The 22724-nt window shown below is 43.8% G+C and overlaps 2 protein-coding genes across 2 annotated transcripts; both read left to right on the forward strand.

The window, feature by feature from the left end:
- Positions 1–32: 32 nt before the first annotated feature.
- fkbp1b (FKBP prolyl isomerase 1B) lies at positions 33–8023 on the forward strand. Its single transcript, XM_076755927.1, has 4 exons — positions 33–490; positions 1142–1189; positions 7050–7162; positions 7252–8023. The coding sequence occupies exons 1-4, from the start codon at positions 454–456 to the stop codon at positions 7378–7380; spliced, it is 327 nt and encodes a 108-aa protein (XP_076612042.1). The 5' UTR covers positions 33–453; the 3' UTR covers positions 7381–8023.
- A 335-nt stretch (positions 8024–8358) lies between these two features.
- Positions 8359–22724, forward strand: mmut (methylmalonyl CoA mutase). The gene is made up of 13 exons (XM_076756478.1): positions 8359–8434; positions 9193–9625; positions 9915–10282; positions 10411–10568; positions 13198–13369; positions 13460–13708; positions 15286–15397; positions 16599–16714; positions 17628–17743; positions 18514–18645; positions 18755–18902; positions 21103–21270; positions 21923–22724. Exons 2-13 carry the CDS (start codon positions 9229–9231, stop codon positions 22049–22051), a joined length of 2265 nt encoding a protein of 754 aa, XP_076612593.1. The 5' UTR covers positions 8359–8434; positions 9193–9228; the 3' UTR covers positions 22052–22724.

Genomic DNA, 22724 nt, shown 5'->3' on the forward strand with positions numbered 1-22724 from the left:
TCTGGGATATGCAGTTGAATTATGAGCGTCTTGTTTTTGCCACTTTGTCCGCTCGAGGGCACTGCGTGAGTTAAAGTCAAATGCTGAACAGTTTAAGGAACTAAACGCTCAAAATATTTACCGTGATAAAGAATATATCTGGTAGAAAATAAAACTGAAACAAAGTTTGAAGTTTCACCTGGAACTTAGCACCGAGGCCGCGTGGCGTAAGTGTTTGACAAAGCTGAAGACAACGTACGTGTTGCAGTTGCAGATCTCGACGCTGTCTCGCTCCAAACTAGAAAATATCTTGGCTGTGTCTCGGTCCGCTGTGGCTGCTGGTCGGTAGAGGTCCGTGAATGCATGGTTTCCACCGTTATAGCCCGACTTGTAGCCGCAAAACGGATACCGTTGGTTGTCGAAACGGCTTTTTAGGCTGCATGTTTCAGAGCTAATCTTTGCAGTAGCACAACCATGGGCGTAGAAGTCGAGACAATATCTCCCGGTGATGGTAAGTTGATTTTATCCGCTTGCGTGCGCTTTGATGCGGTGGTGGTGGTGGGGCTCGGTACTTCCCCGGAATGCCGCTGAAATCTTGTTAAATATCAACATAATGTACAGATAAAACCAAGATCGGTGGCGATGGGGGTAAAACTGTTTTCTCGTAAGATAGCTAGCCACAAACAGTCTAATTCGGGATATCGTTGTGGTTTTGTAAAGCCATGTTTTTCCACTGTTCATCATCACTTGATGTCTACGCTGCATCTTTCTAGAACTCTCCGCACTAAACTAATGTTACTGTTAAATGTCTGACAAGCTTAATCAACAAGTCTCTTTAATTGAACATTAGCTCTCAGGTAGGCATGGAAGGCTTCCCTAGACTTATTTTCCTCCGTTTACCGCACTACTAATGTGATTAAGCTCGGGGCATTTGATAGCCCCTTACCCTGGAAAAGGAAGCCTCCAGGCTTAAGTTTCAAGATCTCGATGAGATCGATGAGAAAAGACGCGTATCTGACTTGAACGTGTCTGCTGGCATTAGAAACGTGCCTGAACGCCTCACCAGACTCAACCCAGCCATTGTTAATCTAGAAGATAAGCCTGGCAGCCTCTGAGGCGTCCACACACACAATAACACTTGTTTTCTCTCGTTTCTGAACAGGAAGAACATTTCCAAAGAAGGGCCAGACATGTGTTGTCCATTACATAGGTAACTGTCTCTATCCAGACGTCTCAGACATCTTTCCTGTCTTCTTGTTCAGAGAGGAAATTATTCTTTGTGGTTGTGTGTGTGTGTGTGGTTGGGGGGGCATGTATTACTCACGTTATGGGAACATAAATCTGTTTACACAGTCACATTGTGGGGACTCGCCTTACTTGTGGGGACAAAATACAGGTTCCCATAATGTAAATCATTAGATTTTAGGCTGAGGACTGGGGTTAAGGTTAGGTTTAAATTAAGGTTAAGGTTAGGTTTAAATTAAAGTTAAGATTAGGTTTAAGTTAAGGTTAGGTTAGGTTAAAGTTAAGGTTTAGCCAAGTAGTGCTTATGGTGACAGTGAGTCTCCAGGAAATGAATGCAAGTCTATGTAATGTCCCTGAAAGTGATGAAAATCTAAAGTGTGTGTGTGTGTGTGTGTGTGTTAGTATCTGGAGCATTACACAGCTCGGTTTGTGGCCCAGCTTGAGAGACATGTGGGCACCTGTGTGTCGCATGACTGTGCTTCTCTTTTGATCGAGAGATTTGGTGTCTCAAGGTGTCAGTGACATTTTAGAGACTGTTGAAACTTGCACCGTGAGCATAATGCACTCATGCATACACGCACACACGCACACACACACACACACACACACACACACACGCACATTCTTTCTTTTTCCTGTTTGTCTCCTGTCAGATTGCCCAATTTTGAGGCGGGGCAGTAAGATGTCTAGATGTTAGGGGAATAAATTTGGGTTATTCGGTGCCCCGGGGTTGGCAGTCCAGACAACTAGGTCAGACAAAAAGTAAACAAAGCCTAGTTCACATGTCATCAGCGTGTGTGAGTATCACCGTGTTATGACATGGTAATAAAAGTCAGTGCGCACTCTGCGGCGTTGGCACTGTCTTAAACAGATTTGATTGTATTGCATGTGCATGTGTGTACATGCGTGTATTCGTCTGCAGCCCATTCGTGCATGTCCCTGACGCCGGGGATTTCCTTTCCATCGTTCGTAAAGGGTTCACGTGGCTGACTTAATCTGTTTGGATATTTATCACTCAGCTTAACTGACTTTTATAGCACTTAGCTTCTTGTGAGAATGGCCGCTTCATTTGACTGGCGTGCGATGAAAGGGACGCAGCCCAAATTGGGATAACAAAATGCTGCGTTGATCAACTTTTTGCAGCAGAGGAGGAAGTCGCCACGTTTCCCTTTGGGCCTGATCTCTGCAGAGATCGGCCGCCGCAGCCATGAATTATGCTATAATTGGAAATGAGACATCTCAGCATGTAAAGCTGCTGCAAGGAGATGCAGTACATCCCAGTCTGGAGTCGTGCACAGCGAGGGTTTTGGTACTCGCTCGCTCTTCGCTCAGTAGTCTGGAATTTGGATTGTACATTAGCAAAAGCAGATAATGAGTTTTAGCCTCCATCAGCACCTCACTCAGCCCCACACTTACTTCCTTGCAATCACATCAGTGTCTTTTGGACTCACAGGATTTGGCCGTCGGCTCCTGGCGTGTTTGCAGCAGTGGCACACAAAATGCAGAGTCGAGCTAAAGCAGGGGCCTTGCACAAACAGAGCTATAAATATGTTATTGTATCAGCGTTTGCTGTAGGTAGATGGAAAAGAATGCGCTGGGTTTTAAAGGTGGAGCTGCAACACTGTGTGAAAACAAGACCTGGCGCACAAGCCAGGAGATTAGTGCAAGAATGTTGTTTTTTTCAGAGAAATTGGAGCATTTGAGTTGTAATTAGTCATATTAGCTGTACAGTGCGTGCCTCACATAAGGCATGGGTACGGCTGGGAAGTCATGTAATGAGGCCTGAAAGAGGTGTTTCTCATTTTATGTTGATTTCCACCACATTTTAAATCCTGCTAACTTGAGTGCAACCCGCGTTTGTTTTATTTAAAAGCTCAAATACAAGATTAGTTCACGATCTGATGAAGAGATACTTCTAGTAATAGAGGTTAGCTGTCGACTTGGAACGTAAGCCTGTCCAAGTCGTCCAGCTGGCTGTTCGTCCAAAGCCACAGGCTGCACCCTCCGCTGCACCCTCCGCTGCACCGTCCGCCGGTGTAGGTTTTCCAGACAGCAGAGTGAAGATAAACAGTAAGTTCGCTTAATGGGATTTGAAACCACTGTGTGTCCAGCGTTTAACATAAGGGAGCCTCATTCTCTCAGAAACCTTGCACTCTCACTTCCGTGCCTTCTGGATCCTCGCGTTCACCTCGGGGATTTTAAACATGCAAACACACACACACACACACACAGACACACACGCCGGAGTGCAGAGACATGCATGTCTGCGAGTGACCCCCCTCTGACGCCGGTGAGAGTTGTGGCTGCCCAAATTAGCAGAGCGCTCTTTGCCACAAGGCAGCGAAGGGCTCTGGCTTCGTGAAAGCGGCAGCAGAAAATAATGAGGAAAGCTGCTCGCTCTTTCACGCGCGTTCTTGTGTTTGTCGTGGCTGACTCAGGGTCTGTTCGCAGAGCAGCAGAGCTGCACAGACGAGCGGGCCGCTGTGGGTCGAGATGTGTAATCATCTGTTTCACTGGCCTTGCTTTCACACTTGTACGCACCGAGCCGCAAACACATGCGCGCCTGGCCAAAAGCTTGAAAAGCTAATGGTAAATTCAGCGGCTGATCATGGATTTGATGAGATGAAGGTTAGAGGCTTGTGTCCGATCATAAGCTCGTTTCTCTGTGTGTCAGCGAAGGAAGAAAATCACACTATTGATGAAGCTTGGCCTCAGATTCATGATTGACAGCCCTGTCGGTCTCCACTGACGAGACGCACGAGCTTCTGGAGCAGCAGTCTCGCTGGATATGATGTCACGCCTAAATGTGGACGTCATTCCTTACCATGTTTGAGCTCCACACTTCACCGTGAAACGTGCTCAAGTCGAGACCTAATGGCCTTTGGTGTGTGACACAGAAATAGACTGAAACGCCGGGTTGTGTGTCATGAGACGGCCGAACTCGCCTCCCAAGCGGGAATGTTGTGATTGAGTGCTGTGGGAAGTGTTCAATCCCAGAACTGTAGAGGTAAAGAAAGCAAGGAAACAGCTTATGTGCAGCTTCTAAATTAGGCCGAGAAACATCCGCTAAATCAGGTTGAGCCATTGCTGAATTATGGCCTGCAGGTGTTCTGGGAGGAGAACGCCACATCACTGAAGAGTGAGTTGTTGTGTTTGATCGGCCTTTTTTTTTTGTTTTTACAGTTGGCAGTCTGATAGAAAGTAGGCAGAAGATCTTCTTGCAGTGGCCTGACAGAGGAGACGGGCCTGTCCAGCAAACCCTGATGGTCCACGGACCAGGACTGACGCAGGACAGCCCATATTTTGCTCAGCTCGGCCTCTGGTTGGCCTGTATAACGATCACATTAGAGCCATTTTTAAGCCATTTGCTGAGGATCATTCTCATGCTGTCCATGCTCCAGCAGTGAGTTAGCTATTTACTGTCTTTGCTGAAAATACTCCCAATTACACATCTCACCTACGCCCAGTTTGCTGCACTCAACATATTAATGAAGCATGAGCAACGCTTCATTCTTTCCACTGAGACGAGCGCGCTCGCAGCTGTGAAACATGGCAACACATATAAGTTTGTCGTAGACAGATAGATTTACGCGCATCCCATTTCATCCACGCTCGGGCCGAGGGGGTTGTTGTGCTGGCAGCCATCCTAGACGGGGGGGGGGTGGGGGGTGGGGCAGGATACAGTAAACGGAGTAAAAATAACCCCACCCCTGTGTGCCATGGCTTTTTGCAGATGGAGCCAGAGCAGCACCGAGTGAGAGCCTTTCATGAGGGCAGAGTGTGGGAGCCGGCTTCAGGAAGGGACGGCTCCTGCTTTATTTGTGCAGAGACCCCACCCATGCTTAGCTGTCCGAGGCGTGATAACGGAGCACAGATACGAGCGTGGCGTCGACGTGGGTTTTCTTTTCCTGCGAGATGCAGTCTGACAGCCATGAGTGAAACATATGTGCGCCTGTTCAGCCGAGCTCTCTGCTGTCCTGTGTTGCAGGAAGAGCTTGAGCATGATCCAGCCCAGACATGTGCAGGGTACAGTTTCAAGCCACAGTGTAACAGTGTAAATGTGGACTCCATGTTTCTCTTTGGAACAATGCTGCTGTGTTTTCTTTGTACAGGAAACACGGAGCAGGTGGTGTTTTCTCCATTGTTTTTTTTTTTTTTTTTTTCCTCAAACTGGTTTGGACCAGTTGCCAGTGTGTTAACCCCTCTGCTGGCCGCTGCTGCCTCCTCCAATACAATTGGATTTGTTAGCTGCGCCTCTTAGCCTAACATGGAGAATCCATCCTTTAACATCAGCAGTCTCTGAACAGACTCTCCATCCATCCATCCATCCATCCAGCAGGAATCTTCAGTGCAACGCTCAGAATGTGATCCCTCACTGGCTTCCCACCTGTGAACACTGCCAGTCCGTGTTCCCTTGCGAGCCGCAGCCAGAAACCGAACCCGCTTCCCTGCAGTTGATGCAAGGCGATTTCTGCCTGTCTGAACGCCTTGTAGCAGGTGCTATTTGCCTCGGTGTGTGCACTTGATGACTCTGTGTTTGGATGGAGCCCAGCCGGCTGATATCGGGGCTGCTGTGATTCTTGGAAATGGTGGACCTACTAAGTTTAGGTGGAATGAAAGGGGAGAAGCAGTACAGTACCAGCATTCATATGACCAGATGAGCCAGACGCTATCAGTAAACTTCAGTTAGCACATGACTTTAAATGCCAAGTATTCACACTTGTTGAATTACGGCAGATAAATCAAAGGGCCGTCACAGAGCTGCCTCCAAAATGCAAGTTCATGGAGTGGAAATTCTTTGACTCAAAAAGTGGATCCTTCATGCTCTGGGGGGGCATTATAGACGAAATCTTCTATCATTTGAGGTCAATTGAGATATAATTTCTAGATAAAAGCAGAGCAGGATGGGACATCTGTTCTTGTGTAACTCAGGGGATGAAATAGTCGTTACTAATGTATGGCATAAATGATGTATTTCTCCCAGAATGCTCTGCACAACGTAGGCTATTAGCAAGGCAAAACTCACGTGATGGTCTCTTTACCCACATTGAGACTAATCACGGAACAAAAATGAGCCCAAGTCATGCCCATTATTCTACTGTCTCATTGCTCCACAGAGATACTTGTAGTGCACAGAAAATAAGACTGTTCTGAAGTCTTCGTTGCTGATGACGTCCTTTCTTCGACGCCAGAGGGGTCAGAACGGTCGTCCAAGTTATAACAAAGAACAAAAGAGTAACAGAGAACATGGCTTCAGATGGCAGCCTGGATCCCCTCGAGGGACGCTGCCAATGGGAAGTCAACGAGGGCACTTTAAAATCGCTAATGAAGTGGGCCAGTGTTTCTATGCCTTTTAATAATGTTTAATGGCCCCGGTGTTACGGTGATGTCTGAGCGGTCGGCCGGTGCTCTGAAGGAGCGCAGTCCTGCACCGCTCCGCCCTCGTTGCTCATGCCTCCCTGTGGTCTAGATACAGGCAAGCAATGGCCTAGTTAACTTCAAAAATAATCCACTAAACCAGGCCACTGCTTCCTGATTCACATTCCCTTTGTTCATTTGGGTAATTGAAACAGACCCGAGATCCCGATAAGAAGCCCCCGCCAGAATCATTCCTCGGGCTTTAATCTTAAAACGGCTCGTCCCAAAATGCTCGCTGTGGAGGAAAGGGCCGTGAATTGATGTGGCATTTTCGCCGATGAATGGAAAAAAAAAAACAGCCGTGAAAATGTGTGTGTGCGCTAAGTCTTCATCAGATCGCCAGAAATGTTCTTAGCCAGACGCTCCTCTGCTCCCCGGCTTGTGTTCATGTCGTTTCTCTTTGGCAGGTATGCTGCAGAATGGGAAGAAGTTTGACTCCTCTCGAGACAGGAACAAGCCCTTTAAGTTCAAGATAGGACGGCTGGAGGTCATTAAAGGCTGGGAGGAAGGAGTAGCACAGGTGAGAGTCCTCGAATGCCTCGTCACATTACTGCGCTACGTTCAGCAGCGGCGTGCTCAGTTGTGTTTTCCCATTCTCCTGCGCTTCAGATGAGCCTGGGCCAGAGGGCAAAAATCACCTGCACACCAGACATGGCGTACGGAGCGACAGGCCACCCCGGGGTCATCCCCCCGAACGCCACGCTTGTATTCGATGTGGAACTGCTCAAGCTGGAGTGAATGCCAGGGCCTAAATATGAAAGGTTGAAGGTTAATGAAGCTGCGTTCGCCACAACCTGTTTCCACAGGGAGACCATACTCGGCTGCTGCCTCCCACCATCCACACACTCTTCTTCTTCTTTGATTTCTACAGTCTTCTTTAGTTCGATACTTAAATGTATGTACGCTGCTTTGTTGCCATCTTGTCATATTAGATAACCGCAAGAAAAAAAAAAAAACACTCACCGTGGTTTGGTTTTCTGTTTGTTAGTCAAGTTGTAAATTTTGTTGAACCATGAGGAAATCAGTCGTGATGAAAAGCCGTACTACACTTCAATCAGAACATATACTGCCTTACAGTTTCAACAACAGAGGAAGGGTACATACTGTGTGTTGAAAGTATATAACTTCTGCTCTGTATCTTAACTGGGCATTATATACCACTGTCTGCATTGCCACTTTGATAAAGGTTTGTCCTGCTGAATGCTCTGAATGATGTTGCTATGTTTAGTATATTTTATATCCCTCATAAACATTTGCTGCAAGTGTACCCTATCCAATCGAACCCAGTCCAATACTGTACAGAACTCTGTAAGAGCCATTGCTACTCTGACAGTTTATTGACCAACTCTTGAATAAAAATGGCATGTACTGTGTTGAGAAATCCGTGTCCTGTGTGTGATTTGTTAGTAATGAAGAGACTGCCAACAGCGCCCCCTGCAGGCACATGTTATAGAAATGCAGAGCGGCTTAGTAAGCACAGGCTGAGTCAATGACAATTGAAGTATATACAGTGACTAATTGTGGTTATCTTAGAGAGGAAATGGAATATAAATCTTCTAAATATAATGCTGAATAACGCGTTTAAACAACTTCAATGTAGTCGCGGTAGCCGGTGTTGCTTATCTCTACGAAAGTCAACGATCTTGATATTAGTATTTACTTCCGGTGTCCAGGGTCACAGTTCATCCATTGATGAAAGCCTGCGATTGGCTGATTGTGAATGTTGTGAAACTTCATTGGACGGACCAACACACGCCTTTCGTCAAGCTGATAGAACACAACAGACGACAAGGTCAGAAACTTAACATGAAATGTGTAAAAATATGTGCGATAAAATACTGTTACATGCATATGAAGTGCCTAATGTTAGCGGACATCCATTTAGTTCCTTAAACGAATGCTAACAGTTCAAGCTAGGTTACGTAGCTAACATTCATAGTTAGCAAAAGTGCTCAGCAGCGCAACTGCATCTGCCTTACTTAACATAAACGTTTTGTCAACATAAGCCTGTGCGTGTTGCCTTTTTAGTATTCATTAAAAACGTTGCCATAGTCATCCATAGGGATTTAATCTTCACATATGTTGATGACTTTAGAAAAGATGGCATCTGGCTAGTTCAGCTAGCCCACAATGCTAAAGTAGCTAATGTTTACGTATTTGCTGTCAGCTGGTAAAATAATGTCATCTGTTAGGTTAAAATATCACAAGCCACCCGCTGGTTACGTCACGTTAAACAGTCATTGCAGCTTTACATACTGCACACCATAACTTGAAGCATTTGCTGTAAGAAGACCACCCCACCATACATCCAGTCTTACATTCGTTCAACTTTTTACAAAGATCATCCAGATTGAAGAGAACAGGTGGCAGTATTCCACCTTTTCGGACTCCATTGGTCACAAGGAAGGGTGCAGATACGCTTTTACCCCATCTAGCTTGCATGGCATACACCCACAGAGCTGCAATCTCTAACTCATTCCTGACTGTACTGACATGCAACCATCATAAGTATTTTCACCACTTCTGATGTGTCCACATTGTCTCCCTCAGGTGATCCATGTGCGTCTGATTGACAGAACAGTAAGCATGCTGACTGCACAGAGGGCATGTGCAGCGATGGCTGCCCGCCACCTGGTTAGAGCTTCTGTCTCCTCAGCACACACACATCGCTCTCTCCTCCACACATCTGTACCATGTCAGGACCAGGTTGAGCTGCTCCCTGAGTGGGCCAGCCTGGCTAAGAAACAGCTGAAGGGGAAGAACCCGGAAGATCTGATCTGGCGCACACCCGAGGGCATCAACATCAAGCCCGTGTACACCCAAGCAGACTCCGCTGGCAGAGCAGATGAATTGCCAGGAGTGTTTCCGTACACTAGAGGGCCCTATCCCACCATGTACACCTACAGACCGTGGACTATCAGGCAGTATGCTGGCTTCAGCACTGTAGAGGAGAGCAACAAGTTCTACAAAGACAACATTAAAGGTGTCGTTTTCAGCTAAAACACTGTGGATTCAAACAGACGTTTAAATCATCAGTCACTGTGGGGTCAAATATGCATTATGCAGATTTTGTGCAGATGAGTGTGTGCAGAAACTGCACGAGGAGTTTTAACCTCTCAGGTCACTAAAACTTACAAGGGCCAACCACAAATACTCGCGATTCAAATCTCATTTAATCTGTGGTTGTTTTTTTCTAAATCTCCGAGCTCCAATCTATGACTTGTACACTTTTTATGTCCTCATCTTCTCACACACTGCTTCTTTCATTTCAGCTGGACAGCAGGGTCTTTCTGTGGCTTTCGACCTCCCGACGCACCGCGGTTACGACTCCGACAACCCCCGGGTCCACGGCGATGTCGGCATGGCTGGAGTTGCTATCGACACAGTTGAAGACATGAAGATGCTCTTTGATGGAATCCCTCTGGAGAAGATGTCCGTTTCAATGACGATGAATGGAGCGGTCATCCCCGTGCTGGCCATGTTTATTGTGACTGGAGAGGAGCAGGGCGTGCCCAAAGCCAAGCTGACTGGCACGATTCAGAACGATATTTTGAAGGAGTTTATGGTCCGCAACACATATATTTTCCCCCCGGAACCTTCCATGCACGCCATTGCGGACATCTTCGCTTACACCTCCAAGGTCTGTACCACTTACATGTTACTTAAACACAGAGGATTTCCGCTGCTGCTTCCTTTATGTCATGCTGATAATGTATTACTCATCATATTAGGAGTTTAAGTGATTTTTCCGACTCTCTGTGTCACCAGCACATGCCCAAATTCAACTCCATATCCATCAGCGGCTACCATCTGCAGGAGGCTGGAGCCGATGCCATCCTGGAAGTAGCCTACACCATCGCTAACGGCCTGGAGTACTGCCGCACTGGTCTGAAAGCGGGCTTAACCATCGATGAGTTTGCCCCGAGGTACAAAATCTTAAGATCTTACCGAGTGTGGGGGAGTATGAAAGTCCAGAACAGCCGTGCAAGCACTTATTTCTTTTTTAATAACGTTATCTTGTGATCACAAGTTCATTAATTTGTTGCCTGGAGATAACAGAGCCTGTTTTCTCACGATAACGGGTTCATTTTTTGCGTTATCTCGAGAAAACAAAAGGCAGATTTGTCAAGAAAATGATGTGAGTTTTTGCTGTTTGTTGTGGAAATGTTTTCCCCAGTAATTTGATGAGGGTATTGACATTACATACAGTGGTCAACTTAAAGCACACTGGTGTCTGTTTGAATGGAATGATAAAGTATGAGTATAAATAAGTTAGACTGAAGCACCTTGTGATGGGACGATCAATCGTGGGAACGTTTTCATCTTAAATCAGTGGCTCCAGTTGTCAAGATGCCGTCTATGTATGCAAACATTATAAGTGATAAGAGACTTTATGTGTTCTCATGATACCGGGTCGATTGTCTCGTTATCTTGAGATAACAAAACTCATTTTCATGAGATAAAAAACATAATTAACCCACGATCTCGAGATCAAAGGCATAAATAAATGATTGCAGACATGGCTGTTCTTGGCTTCCGTGCAAGACACCAGTTTTGATTTACTTAATTATAGCTCACTGTGATGACCAGATAATGTGTTTTTCAGGATTATTTACTCAGGAATTTGCCCAAAAAACACATCACAAACGCCTGCAATATTACTGCCTATTATCCTGACAGTCGTAGCTCCTTAGCTGGAGCTGTAATGTAGGTCATAACTCCCGCATAATGTTTCAGAGTCTCCAGCAGGAGAAAAGTGATGAAATATAAGATAAAAAAAAGCTGCATTGTCAACACAATGTCATAATCTTGTCAGATATGGCTCCTTCAATCCTGACTCCAAAAGAGCTGAGTCGCTGTGCAAAACAGAAATAATGATATGTCTTAATACTCTGTATATGTTCAGTTCTTTGCACCCATGGCTTTGCAAAAACAATTGCTGAACACACTGTGCAGCATCCAAACTGGATAAAAAAATTTAAAATCAGGCCAAAACTCCAGAGATGGAAGATGTCAACCGTGACACCTGCATCTAACGTGTGACTGAGCTCTTAGCACCACCGGTGTCAGTACATGGTGCCATCGGTCGAATTGGACAGTGCCAACATTCACTTTACACTTTTTTTATTCTATTTATTTTTTTAATTTCCTGTGCAAAATTTCTGCTCCGCGTAGACGACAAAAGTTGTGACTGATGAGTGACTCAGTCACCCAAATGTTGGCCTCTGCCACTCAATAAGCCAGTAGGCTGATAATGACAAACTCCCAAAATACTAAACCATGGCCTCGCTTGTGCCAGCCACGATGTTGGTACTTTATTAATATTAATGTGATGCTGGGCTTGTTGAGCAAACAAATAACTTTGCCTTTATTTGAACGAGCAGATTATTTGTTGAAGCAGCAGATGGGACTCACAGACTTCCTGTAGTAATTCATACAAATGAGCACAGCAAAACGTGTGTCGTATAAAGTATAAATGGGAAAATAGGGTAAAGGTGGCTAAAGGCGCTGCATGAATGATCTGCGCTGCAAAAACAGGAAATAAGCAAAATTATCTGCTAGGTAAAAATATCTTAACCAAAGCAGTGTTGGACTTGTCAGTGTTGATGAAACAGCTTTATAATTCTGGAAAGCATTAAGTTATGATGTCATAATATCTTTATTAAGATAACAAAGGGTAAAAAAGCTTGAAACAAGAGAACTACTCAAACATAAAAACTTAAATATAAGGAGATTATGTCTCCATATGTCAGACATAAAACAGCATATATGTAGATTTTTCTTGTTTGCAGTGTTGTGATGATCGCCGTTTGTTTTTATTTACTGCTCGTCTCTCTAGGGAATCAATCAAGTTGTGAATTGTATTCTTGCTGTTATCCATTATCCATCCATTTTTAGCTCTTTAGCTCAGAGCCCCTGTTGCTTCACAGAATTACATTTTTCTGTCTACATGAAATTATCTGGAACACACAGCTGCAGTTGGTCTTTTCAGTAACTGCACCTCATCTCCAACCCTTCTGTCCGTCACGCTCCTCATATTGCGCCTCCGTTGTGTCCCTCAGCTATTTTTTCACCGCCTTTCAATTACTCAGATAACATGTGTGTGCAATCTGCAGCAACATCCTGAGGGCCCAGTCCTGCTTGACCCTTCCGCACATGAATCAATATCAAGATGTCACTCAATTGTGTGAAATGGAGGGTTTTCCACCCTAAGCTATTATCACGCTCCAGCTTACTTTTCTGATTGCTCCTGGACTCGTGAACCCTTGGGTTTGCACAAACACTGGAATAGCTGATATTGGTGCTCTGATGCCATCTCCCCGTGTATTATGGTATTGTTTTTTTTTTTTTGAGCAAGGAGACAAGTTCAGAAATCCACATTTTGATAAGAAGCACTTAAATTGTATTTTAAAGAATTGTGATTGCGATCTACCAACATAGGCCCATTTATCAATCTAGCCACAGTACACTTACCTGCATTTCCTCAATTTTCAGTCAGTTTTAATCACTGATTGCTTTTTTTTTTTTTTTGGCACCTCTTGTGTGTGCTGTCAGGTTGTCGTTCTTCTGGGGTATTGGGATGAACTTCTACATGGAAATTGCCAAGCTGAGGGCAGCCAGGAGATTATGGGCCACACTCATTAAAGAGAACTTCCAGCCTAAGAATGACAAGTCCCTCCTGCTGCGCACACACTGCCAGACTTCAGGCTGGTCTCTCACAGAACAGGTAAACATCGGACCTTATAATGTCCAGAGAGACATGATGAAATTCTGATGAGCCAGTAGTAATCAGAACACCCCCCCCCCCCCTTCTTAGGATCCATACAACAATGTGATCCGTACAGTGATCGAGGCCATGGCAGCTGTGTTCGGGGGGACCCAGTCGCTCCACACCAACTCGTTCGATGAAGCTCTGGGCTTGCCCACAGTGAAGAGCGCTCGCATCGCCAGGAACACCCAGATCATCATTCAGGAAGAGTCGGGCATCCCCAAAGTGGCCGATCCCTGGGGGGGCTCGCACATGATGGAGGCTCTCACGGATGACGTGTATAACACAGCTTTGAAGGTTTGCCATGGGGACAGATGGGCAACAGCATGGGCTTCCTTCCAAATTAATCAGAGTAGTGTTATTCTAGCTCATTATTTCAGATTCAGTCACACAATTATGTACAGTTTCACTGCTGTTAGTACTATTTGTGAAATGCCCTCCGTCTTTGGATCTTTTACGAAATTCTGATGAAATACTTCTTTAAAGGCATCAAACACCTCCTTGTAAAAATATGAAAAAATCTGTGTTGGGAAGCCTAAATTCCTCTCTTAACTGCTCAAATGAGTTTGTGAAGGTTAGTGAGTCCATGTTCTGACCATTTTCAAAAACCTGCATCCATTGTGCAGGTTGTGCAGTGATTCTAGTCCATTCAGCCATTTGAATATCACTCGGGGTGTCTTGGAAAGGCAATGTCTGTCAGGGCCTTTCACATCCGTAGGTTGAGTTGAGATTCTTTAAGTATGGTATTGTTGTTGCTGGTTTGGATATATATACAAGTATGTCATCAGCGTACATAGAAATTTTATGTTGTTCTTCATTTATTGCCGGTCCCTTTATGCTGTTGTCATCTCTAATGAGCTGTGCTAACGGTTCAATACTGATATCAAACAGCAGGGGTGACAGGGGACATTCCTGTCTGCAACCGTGTTCAAGTGCAGACTGATCTGAAATGAATCCATTCACTTTGACAGCAACAGGTATTGCCATACTCGATCGAATGCCTTTTAGAGATAATATCATTATGTCCTTCTCTTTGGTTTTTGAATGAGTTATTAAATCTAACAGTCTAATATTGTCTCCATAATATCTTCCTGTGATGAATCCTGTTTGATCAGGGTGGGTCATTTTTGTAAAAATTTTATTCACACGTCTCACAAAAATGGCTGTTAATATACATAGGTCTGCATTTAACAATGATAATTACTTAATTCAGTTTTGATGGATGTGGTAAATTCCTTTTCGTTTAAGAGCACTGCATTCAATCTCCATTGTCTGGTTGATGTCCCATGATAATGCAAGAGGTGCATGGTCAGATACAGTAACTGGTAAAATCTTTATGTCTTCTATCCTTTGTAACTCTGCTGTGGGGGTGAAAAACAGATCAATTCCGGAATAAGATGGATGTCTATGTGAATAAAAAGTGAGGGCTCTACCTTTAGGGAATTTACTACTCCAAATGTCTCCCAAACCTGATTCTGTTGATAAGTTTTTAAGCAGATGGGACTTTTTGAGACAGGTTGTCCGTAAGCTGAGACGTAGCACAATTAAAGTCTCCTGCCAGCAGTAAGATACCAGAGCTGTGGTTTAATAATGTGTGAAAGGTTGTCTTTATGAATCCAGGATCATCCTCGTGTGGCGCTTACGTGTTCATGAGGGAAACTTGTATTCCATCAATAGATCCCTTTACTAGAACTAACCTCCCCTGAGTCCAGAGTAGTGTTTTAATTAGGGCAGTACCAAATGACTTCTCCTTTACATTTGATACAGCCGCCTCTCTTTGTGAATGAGGCGTTGATTTGTCTGGTTGGTAAATGTCATTATATGCAAAGTGATATGTAGAGGTAATCGAGTCCAACCTGTTTCCTTTCGCATAGTTCATTAAAGAGATCGAAGAGATGGGAGGCATGGCCAGGGCTGTGGCGGAGGGCATTCCCAAACTTCGGATTGAGGAATGTGCTGCTCGCAGACAGGCCCGCATTGACTCAGGTACTGCTTACATATCTCATCTGCTCACTGCCTTAAAGCCTCTCACTCTGTCATCCTTTTATCTTCCTCTTCTGCCTCAAGTCGCTAATGCTCTCTGCCTCTGAACTTACCTTAACAAAGCTGAAATGCAGTGTCTGATGGCGATTTCAGTTTTTGACATCGAGTCAAGGGCACAACTCCTGTCTGAAGTCACCAACTTCTGCATGAAATATTTGATTCAAGTGTATTAGATGACTTAATTCATACTCATACTGACTGATGCTGACTGACCCATGTTCCTTTAGGATGATGGCTGCCTCCTGCCTTTTAAACCCACTTGCTATGGTCTTAACCTGACTGTTAAAGTGCTCGATTCACCTGCCAAGTAAATGTTCCTAATGCCTGTTGAAAGTGCCCTGAACCCAAACATGCTCCTGATGAGCTTTGCTTGACCCCAGTGAAAGGCAGGCAGAAAATATGTAGACGGGCACGGCAAGGCTACCACAGGTGGCTCGGGAAAGCAGCTCACACGAGATCATACGACAGCTTGATTAAAGCAGACAGTGTGTAGTTTGTTTGTTAGAGGAGTGGGGAGATGTGAGAGCTTGGTGAAGTGTGCCAGGGTGTTATCAGAGAGCTTAATTGAGGCTTCTTTGTGTCTCTTTGGAATTTACTTTGATCTATGTCCAATAATGCCTGAAATGACTGCGATGGAGCAGAGCAGCACCTTTGCAGACTGTATGGCTCTGCTCTGTAATCCCCTGATGCCTGCTCTCATTGATATTCATTGGCTTTCTGATTCACCTTGGCAGCACATCTTCGCTGCTAACATTTTCTTTCCACTTCAGATGGACCTTAATTTTGACCACGTTAGGCTCACAGTTTTTCGGGTGAAATTATGAGAACGTAATTTGGGATCTTTGGAGAATATAAAGAACATCTTTCTGTGTATGTTTGAGTTTTCAGCACCCACATTAGTTCAAAATTGTAGTTTATAAATGATTATTTTTTAACCCCACAAAGGCCATATGTGAAAAAAGGTTAAACAAATGAATTTTAATTTGCAACTTCCTCTCACTTTTAAACTTTTTCTACAGATCCCACCAGGGAACACGTCTAACAGTACTTTATTCTGCTACCCTGAAACACTGTATACCACCGTGTTGTACTTGTTTCCTGCTGGTTCAAGCACTTTTGTACTTTTTGTCCTGTTCTCTTTCAGGATCAGAGGTCATTGTCGGGGTGAACAAGTACCGTCTGGAGAAAGAGGAGACTGTGGAGGTGCTGGCTATAGATAACACTGTTGTTCGTGAGAAGCAGATAGAAAAACTGAAAAAGGTCAGTGTTCCTTTAAGAATTGATTCCTTCTCAGTAACACCGTGAACTGAGTAGTTTGGGATTTTGAACTGTTGGTCACCTTGGAATCTGGGACATTTTTCACTGTGTTTGACATAAACATACAAAGTGATTGCTGGGCAATAGCTGAAGTTCTTTAACTCTTAGTATGTCTATTGATGGACACAGGGCTTTAGGTGTTCATAAGGGGGAATGCAGACACCATCTTTGTCACAAACATGCCGTGTTTATGTCATGTCTTGCGCATTATGCAGGAGATGTCAGTTAAAGTCGGTACAGTGCTCAGGCCTTATGAGGGACGAGGCTATAGAGAGCTGTAAGACAGATACACAATGTTACTGCAGCAGGTGCTCATGGGTTATGGAAATCTTGGCCGTTTTCCCTCTGAACAAGGTCTGTAACAACTTTTACTCCAATTTAATTCTGTGTTTTCCCTTAACTTGTTCTAATTTTATTGTATTTATGATAGGATTTCTAAAATGGCAAATTCTTGTCATTATCTTATTAAAATGCAACACAAAAGAGTCAAAAAAAAACCTTGTCACAATACTTTTCTACCTGGCAGAGCACAACAGACAAACGCTGATATAAAGACTAAACACAGGTGCAGCTAATAACCTTAATTAGTAGTGGCTGCATTCCATTCAGGTGTCTCAGCTCCAGGGCCATGTTAGTGTGCATGCCGGCTCACTAAAATGGAACAGATGTGTGACGTTAATGTTATCTTTGCTTTTCCTGCCATAAGTCAAAATATCTATTCTCAGAAAGGTCTATGAGCTGTTTGAATGTTTCTCTGTGTTGAGGAAACACACGTTGTGACATTCATCAGTGGGTATATGAATGTTGTCAGCAGGGCGGATAAAAAGACAAAATGCCAACATCTTTTTTGTTGTAGGTAAGGCAGACTCGTGACTCAGAGGCAGCGAAGAAGTGCCTGGCAGCCATTGAGGAGTGTGCCCAGACCAGGGAGGGCAACCTTTTAGCTCTGGCTGTGGAGGCTGCACGAGCCAGGTGAAAACTCCCACAGTGTGATTGTAATGGCCATTCTTATGTCTTTTAGCTTCAATGGGGGACTGGTGTTATTCTGTATTTTATGTGCTGTTTTGTGGTTACTACTGAGCAACACCAAACCATTTGACCAGGTCAAAAGGTTATTGGTATGACAAGTGGGTCACATTTCAAATAAAGTCTTACTTGGTGCCTCCAACAATATGAAACCATCTGACCCACACACATGAGCACAGATAAAGATAAGACACAGATAATCTTAAACTGGCTTCAAGAAAAGAAAGATCTGATGGACTTTTTCACTGAACTGTGCAGTACTTGTAGTACTTGTGTGCAGTGTTGTGTGAATCATCAAAGAGCCCACATGCTGATCACAGACCGCTTGTAGAGAGGCAGCGTGACTTCACATCTCAACTCTCACAGTCATCCATAAGCACTTCAACATCCCGTGCAGTTTTACTACTGATAGACCTGTAATTCATCTCAATATAATATGACTATTACTGTCATGTAAGCACGAATAACTTCAGTAATTTGCATTTCAGCTGTTGGCTTACAAGTTACACTGAAGTTACTTAACCATTGCTGTTTGATTACCCTCACTTCAACAGCTACAGCACCAGCCTTAATATGGATTACTACAGTAGTGGAATAAGGCTGTTTACTGTATACCAACACAACCTTGGAACCATGGAACTCATTTATCTTGGGAAAGTGAAAACATGCTGAGGAAGACGTCTGCTTTTTTTTTTTTTTTTTTTTTTTTTTATTAGATGTTCGGTTGGTGAAATAACTGATGCCATGAAGAAAGTGTTTGGTGAACACAAGGCCAGCACCAGGATGGTGAGCGGTGCCTACCGCAGCGAGTTCGGGGAGCATGAAGAGATCGCTTTGGCCCACAATAGGTAGAAAAGAAGCCTAATCAGCATCTTTATATTCACTGTGCACATACTGGTTACCTGACTGGTTGAGTTACATAAGGGTTTCCTACCATTTTTTTTTTTTTAATGTCAGAGTTGCAGACTTTAAGAACCACGAGGGCAGGAACCCTCGACTGCTGGTGGCAAAGATGGGGCAGGATGGTCACGACAGAGGTGCCAAAGTCATCGCCACAGGGTTTGCTGATCTGGGCTTTGATGTGGACATCGGACCATTGTTTCAGGTCAGTGTGAGCCACAGATCTGCCGCCTGCACCACCTCAACCAATTTAAAGATAATGTGCCAGACACAGGGCTCATGTCAGAAGCGGTGACTCCACCCAGAAGCTATATTTCACATGAACTGCTAGTAAAAAATACCTCATACCATGCATTTCAGCAGTTAATGTCAATTCATGTGAAATAATTGTAAATACAGTAACGCTTAAAATGCAGTTAGTAGAAAGCATAAGGAATGGATGTAAGTGATTTGAAGAAGTTGTATCAGTTTTGGTTTATTGTGATTTACCTACAATAGTGGTAATGGTTTAAACAGACAGCTGTAAGGTCAATGAACTGCTCATATTCACTGTTGCAGGTTCATTTCTAGCTCGGTATTTTCCAATTAAAGTCACAAACATTTCCTCTGCAATTGTAAGTTTACTCTCATTTCTGTTTTCAAATTTTATCATATTCATAATGGGAGTTTTGAATTCATTTGAAAATGCCATGACATTTGCCCTTTTTCTGAATAAGGCAATATTGCTACTCAGCTGTTTACATGACTAATCAAAGAGAATTTTCCATTAATATTGCTGTGTACATGCAGCAGTGCATACTCTGCTGAACAAACACAGCCTCCCTCTGTCAGTCGTTCAGCCACCGTCTTGAAAAGTCGACATTACCATAATTGTGCTTATCCAAAAGCCTGTTCATATCCAAGCTTTTCATAATGTTCCTGACGGCCTGAAACGTGGGCTTTTCTTCTGTGCATCTCATCTCATGTAGCCTTGTCTTGCAAACTGGTGGCTATTTGATTTGTTTTCAGCGGACAGGGCTGACCACATGAGGCCGTGTGTTAAACGGTGGTGGAGACCCCCAACTGAGACGCGTATTCTGAACGTGTTCAGAATCCCACGTCTTCACCACATAATAGTGGCCTTGCATGGAATATTCGAACAGAATATGCTGTTACATATTGTCACATTCAGAATACAAGTGGAAAAAATAATGTGCGTGTAAATGTAGTCATGGGCTTGTCAGACACAGGTGCAGTGAGTAATCTGACTTAATAACGGCTTCATTCAATTCAGGTGTGTCAGTACCAAGGTCCTGTTAATGTGCACGCTCGCTTACTGCAGAGCCTCCTGGAATGGAATAAGACATTGTTAATCCTATTACTTACACCTGTGCTCTTCCTGCAATGACAAGTGAAAATAAAAAAACAGCTGAATGTAGCCTGATGTGAATGGGCAAAAGAAATATGCACAATATTAATTAAACATGAGAGGAACATCCAAAAGGCAAATACACTCCTCATAAATATAGCGTCTGGCTCCTATGCCTTTTTTTTCTCCTTTTATGAAAGACTGATTCCAGACAAGAAAATATGATGTTAATTATGGTTATGCTGGTTGGTTTTCATTAACACAAATGATGCTCTGTCATTAGCTTAACCCACTCTCTCTATATTCAGGTCTAACTCTGCTTTTCCAGCTACAGAAGATAACCCTATCAGCTGAAGTAAAGCCTGTAAGGGCTAGAGCAAATTCTGGCTGTCTGTCCCCCTAGAGGCAAAGTTAAATTGATTGAGGCACAGGTGTTATTATCCAGTAAACCTATTTTATGAAGATGGGCAGATGTAAAATAATATCAGTGAGGTAACCTCTCGAGATATCTTAAAATTCACCCAGATGAGCTCAGATTACGATCATATCATTTGGGTGCGTCGGTGGATCAGTGGAATGTGTCTCAACCTTTGATCATGTGGCCTGGTGTTAAGCGTTGCCTCTGGTAGAGAGTAAAAAACTGATAAATTAGCCTTCTGCGTTGGGAACTGTGTTTTACATTATGAATTATGTATCAAGTTAGACAGTGGGGATACATGTAGCTTTGGATAATGGACCCCAGGGACATGCCACTTCTAAGAATTACATGTTTTTGCAGAGAATTGCGTGAAAATGCAGTTTTGCTAAATCTAAAAGGTCAGTAGATACTGGAGGAGCACTGTTTGTACTTTCTGTGCAGTTGCATGTGATGAAATGTACTGAAGCCAGCACATTATTCATTAAGTAGCTGGTTTGTTTTGAATCTCCTTCATGACTATGACTATATCTTTCCTGTTATATGCAGTATTTAACAAGCAGATATTTAAAGTTTTTTTCTTTTTTTTTAACATTTTTTTTTCTATACATATATTTCCTTGTCTGGCCTTTTGGTGAACAGACTCCCCTTGAGGTTGCCCAGCAGGCGGTCGATGCAGACGTACACTGTGTCGGGGTCAGCACGCTTGCAGCAGGACACAAGACCCTGGTCCCAGAGCTCATCAAGGAACTACGGAAGCTCAACAGGCCAGATATCCTGGTGATCTGTGGAGGCGTCATCCCACCACAGGTAACCTTTGACTTTCACGGCTGTCGAATCTCAAATCTTGAGATGGAGATTTGTTGGCGGTCTCAGGGGTTTAACAGAAAATGTCTGAGGCAGAAAACACCAGTGTTAGTGTACATAATATTTAGCAGCATCTGACCTTCGTTCACTATATGTTGGTAATGGTCCTTGCTGAGTTATCCTAACTGGGGAGGCATCGGGCACTGAGCAGCATAATATTGTACAATCTGTTGGTCTACAGAGGCAGAGATAATTCCCTTACAGCTCTCCCCGGCAAGCTAAGCCCGCATAGCCTCCAGCATGACTCCTGGCACCTTTGAGCCATGAAAGCACATTATGTAGCATTACACAAAAGCACGCATAAAAAATGTCATCCTGTGGTTGTGGACAAAGAACCAATGTGTAATGATGAGGATTCCCATACAATCATCATTACAACCCTGTAGCTTGCACTACAGTCTCACCCCCTGTCGTCCTGTTCCTGTCAGTCTTAGTAGTTTTCCGCAAAACACATTTCAGTTGAATCAAGTGCAGCATAATTAACATAACCTAATCACATAGGGACTGTGCACTTCTGTCTTTCTCCAGATGAATAAAGCTTCATTCGTCATTAACTGCAGTTCATATAAACTGTTCCACCTCTGTGTGTATGCAGGACTATGAGTTCTTGTACCAGAGCGGTGTGTGCGCCATCTTCGGCCCAGGAACCAGAATCCCACAAGCTGCAGTGGAGGTTATTGACAACATTGAGAAGAGCCTGGAAAACATCCGTCAGGCCATGTGAAAAAAAGAAAAGACAACAACAAACAAACCCTAAAATGGACCGAACTGTCTTTTTTTGTTTGATCCACAAAAAAGTCCCAAGTGGGAACCCTCTGCACAGAACCAGTTTGACTCATTGCATAAGACTGTAAAAACAAAGAAAGTGATTCCTCATTGTGAGCATGTACAGCAGTCAAAATGATTCAGAACCTGTTTGGGTGTCCTGATTGTATAAACATTGCATTTTCTGTATATCAAACTTGATTTTAATTCCTAATAATATCCTCAGAGTTTCCCCATTGGCATAGTGTTTGCATAGCAGAGCATTGCTTTTTATCATCCAAGGTAAAACAGCACATCGCTACACTTGGAATGTAATGCCTTTATTGCAGCTAGCTAGCCGGCTGTGGTTAGTGCCAGTGCTGTGGAGATAAGCAGAAATTCACATCAAATCAAGCCTCTTATGAACTATGACCCTTGCCTTTTATGTTCATGGATTTTTCATCTTAAAAGAGGCCTTCTGTTGCCTTGATAGCTTGCCTCTGCATAATTCAACCAACTCCTGTTCAAAGATAAAACCATGGAACAGTAAGCGCAATTCATGAAACAGTTGAAAAATGTATTTTTCTACTTGTGATCCCGAATCCAATTTGACGCTCTGACCTAAATAAAGTATGTGAATTGTGGAAATGTGA

The sequence above is a fragment of the Chaetodon auriga genome, chromosome 18 (assembly GCF_051107435.1).
Source record: "Chaetodon auriga isolate fChaAug3 chromosome 18, fChaAug3.hap1, whole genome shotgun sequence".
Classification (NCBI taxonomy): domain Eukaryota; kingdom Metazoa; phylum Chordata; class Actinopteri; order Chaetodontiformes; family Chaetodontidae; genus Chaetodon; species Chaetodon auriga.

Excerpts from the sequence above, each read along its gene's own strand:
- fkbp1b (XM_076755927.1), top strand. The coding sequence starts at position 454 with ATGGGCGTAGAAGTCGAGACAATATCTCCCGGTGATG. Across the intron at positions 491-1,141 it reads GACAATATCTCCCGGTGATG|GAAGAACATTTCCAAAGAAG; the intron begins GTAAGTTGATTT and ends GTTTCTGAACAG. Across the intron at positions 1,190-7,049 it reads ATGTGTTGTCCATTACATAG|GTATGCTGCAGAATGGGAAG; the intron begins GTAACTGTCTCT and ends TCTCTTTGGCAG.
- mmut (XM_076756478.1), top strand. The coding sequence starts at position 9,229 with ATGCTGACTGCACAGAGGGCATGTGCAGCGATGGCTGCCCGCCACCTG. Across the intron at positions 10,283-10,410 it reads TCTTCGCTTACACCTCCAAG|CACATGCCCAAATTCAACTC; the intron begins GTCTGTACCACT and ends CTGTGTCACCAG. Across the intron at positions 13,709-15,285 it reads TGTATAACACAGCTTTGAAG|TTCATTAAAGAGATCGAAGA; the intron begins GTTTGCCATGGG and ends CCTTTCGCATAG.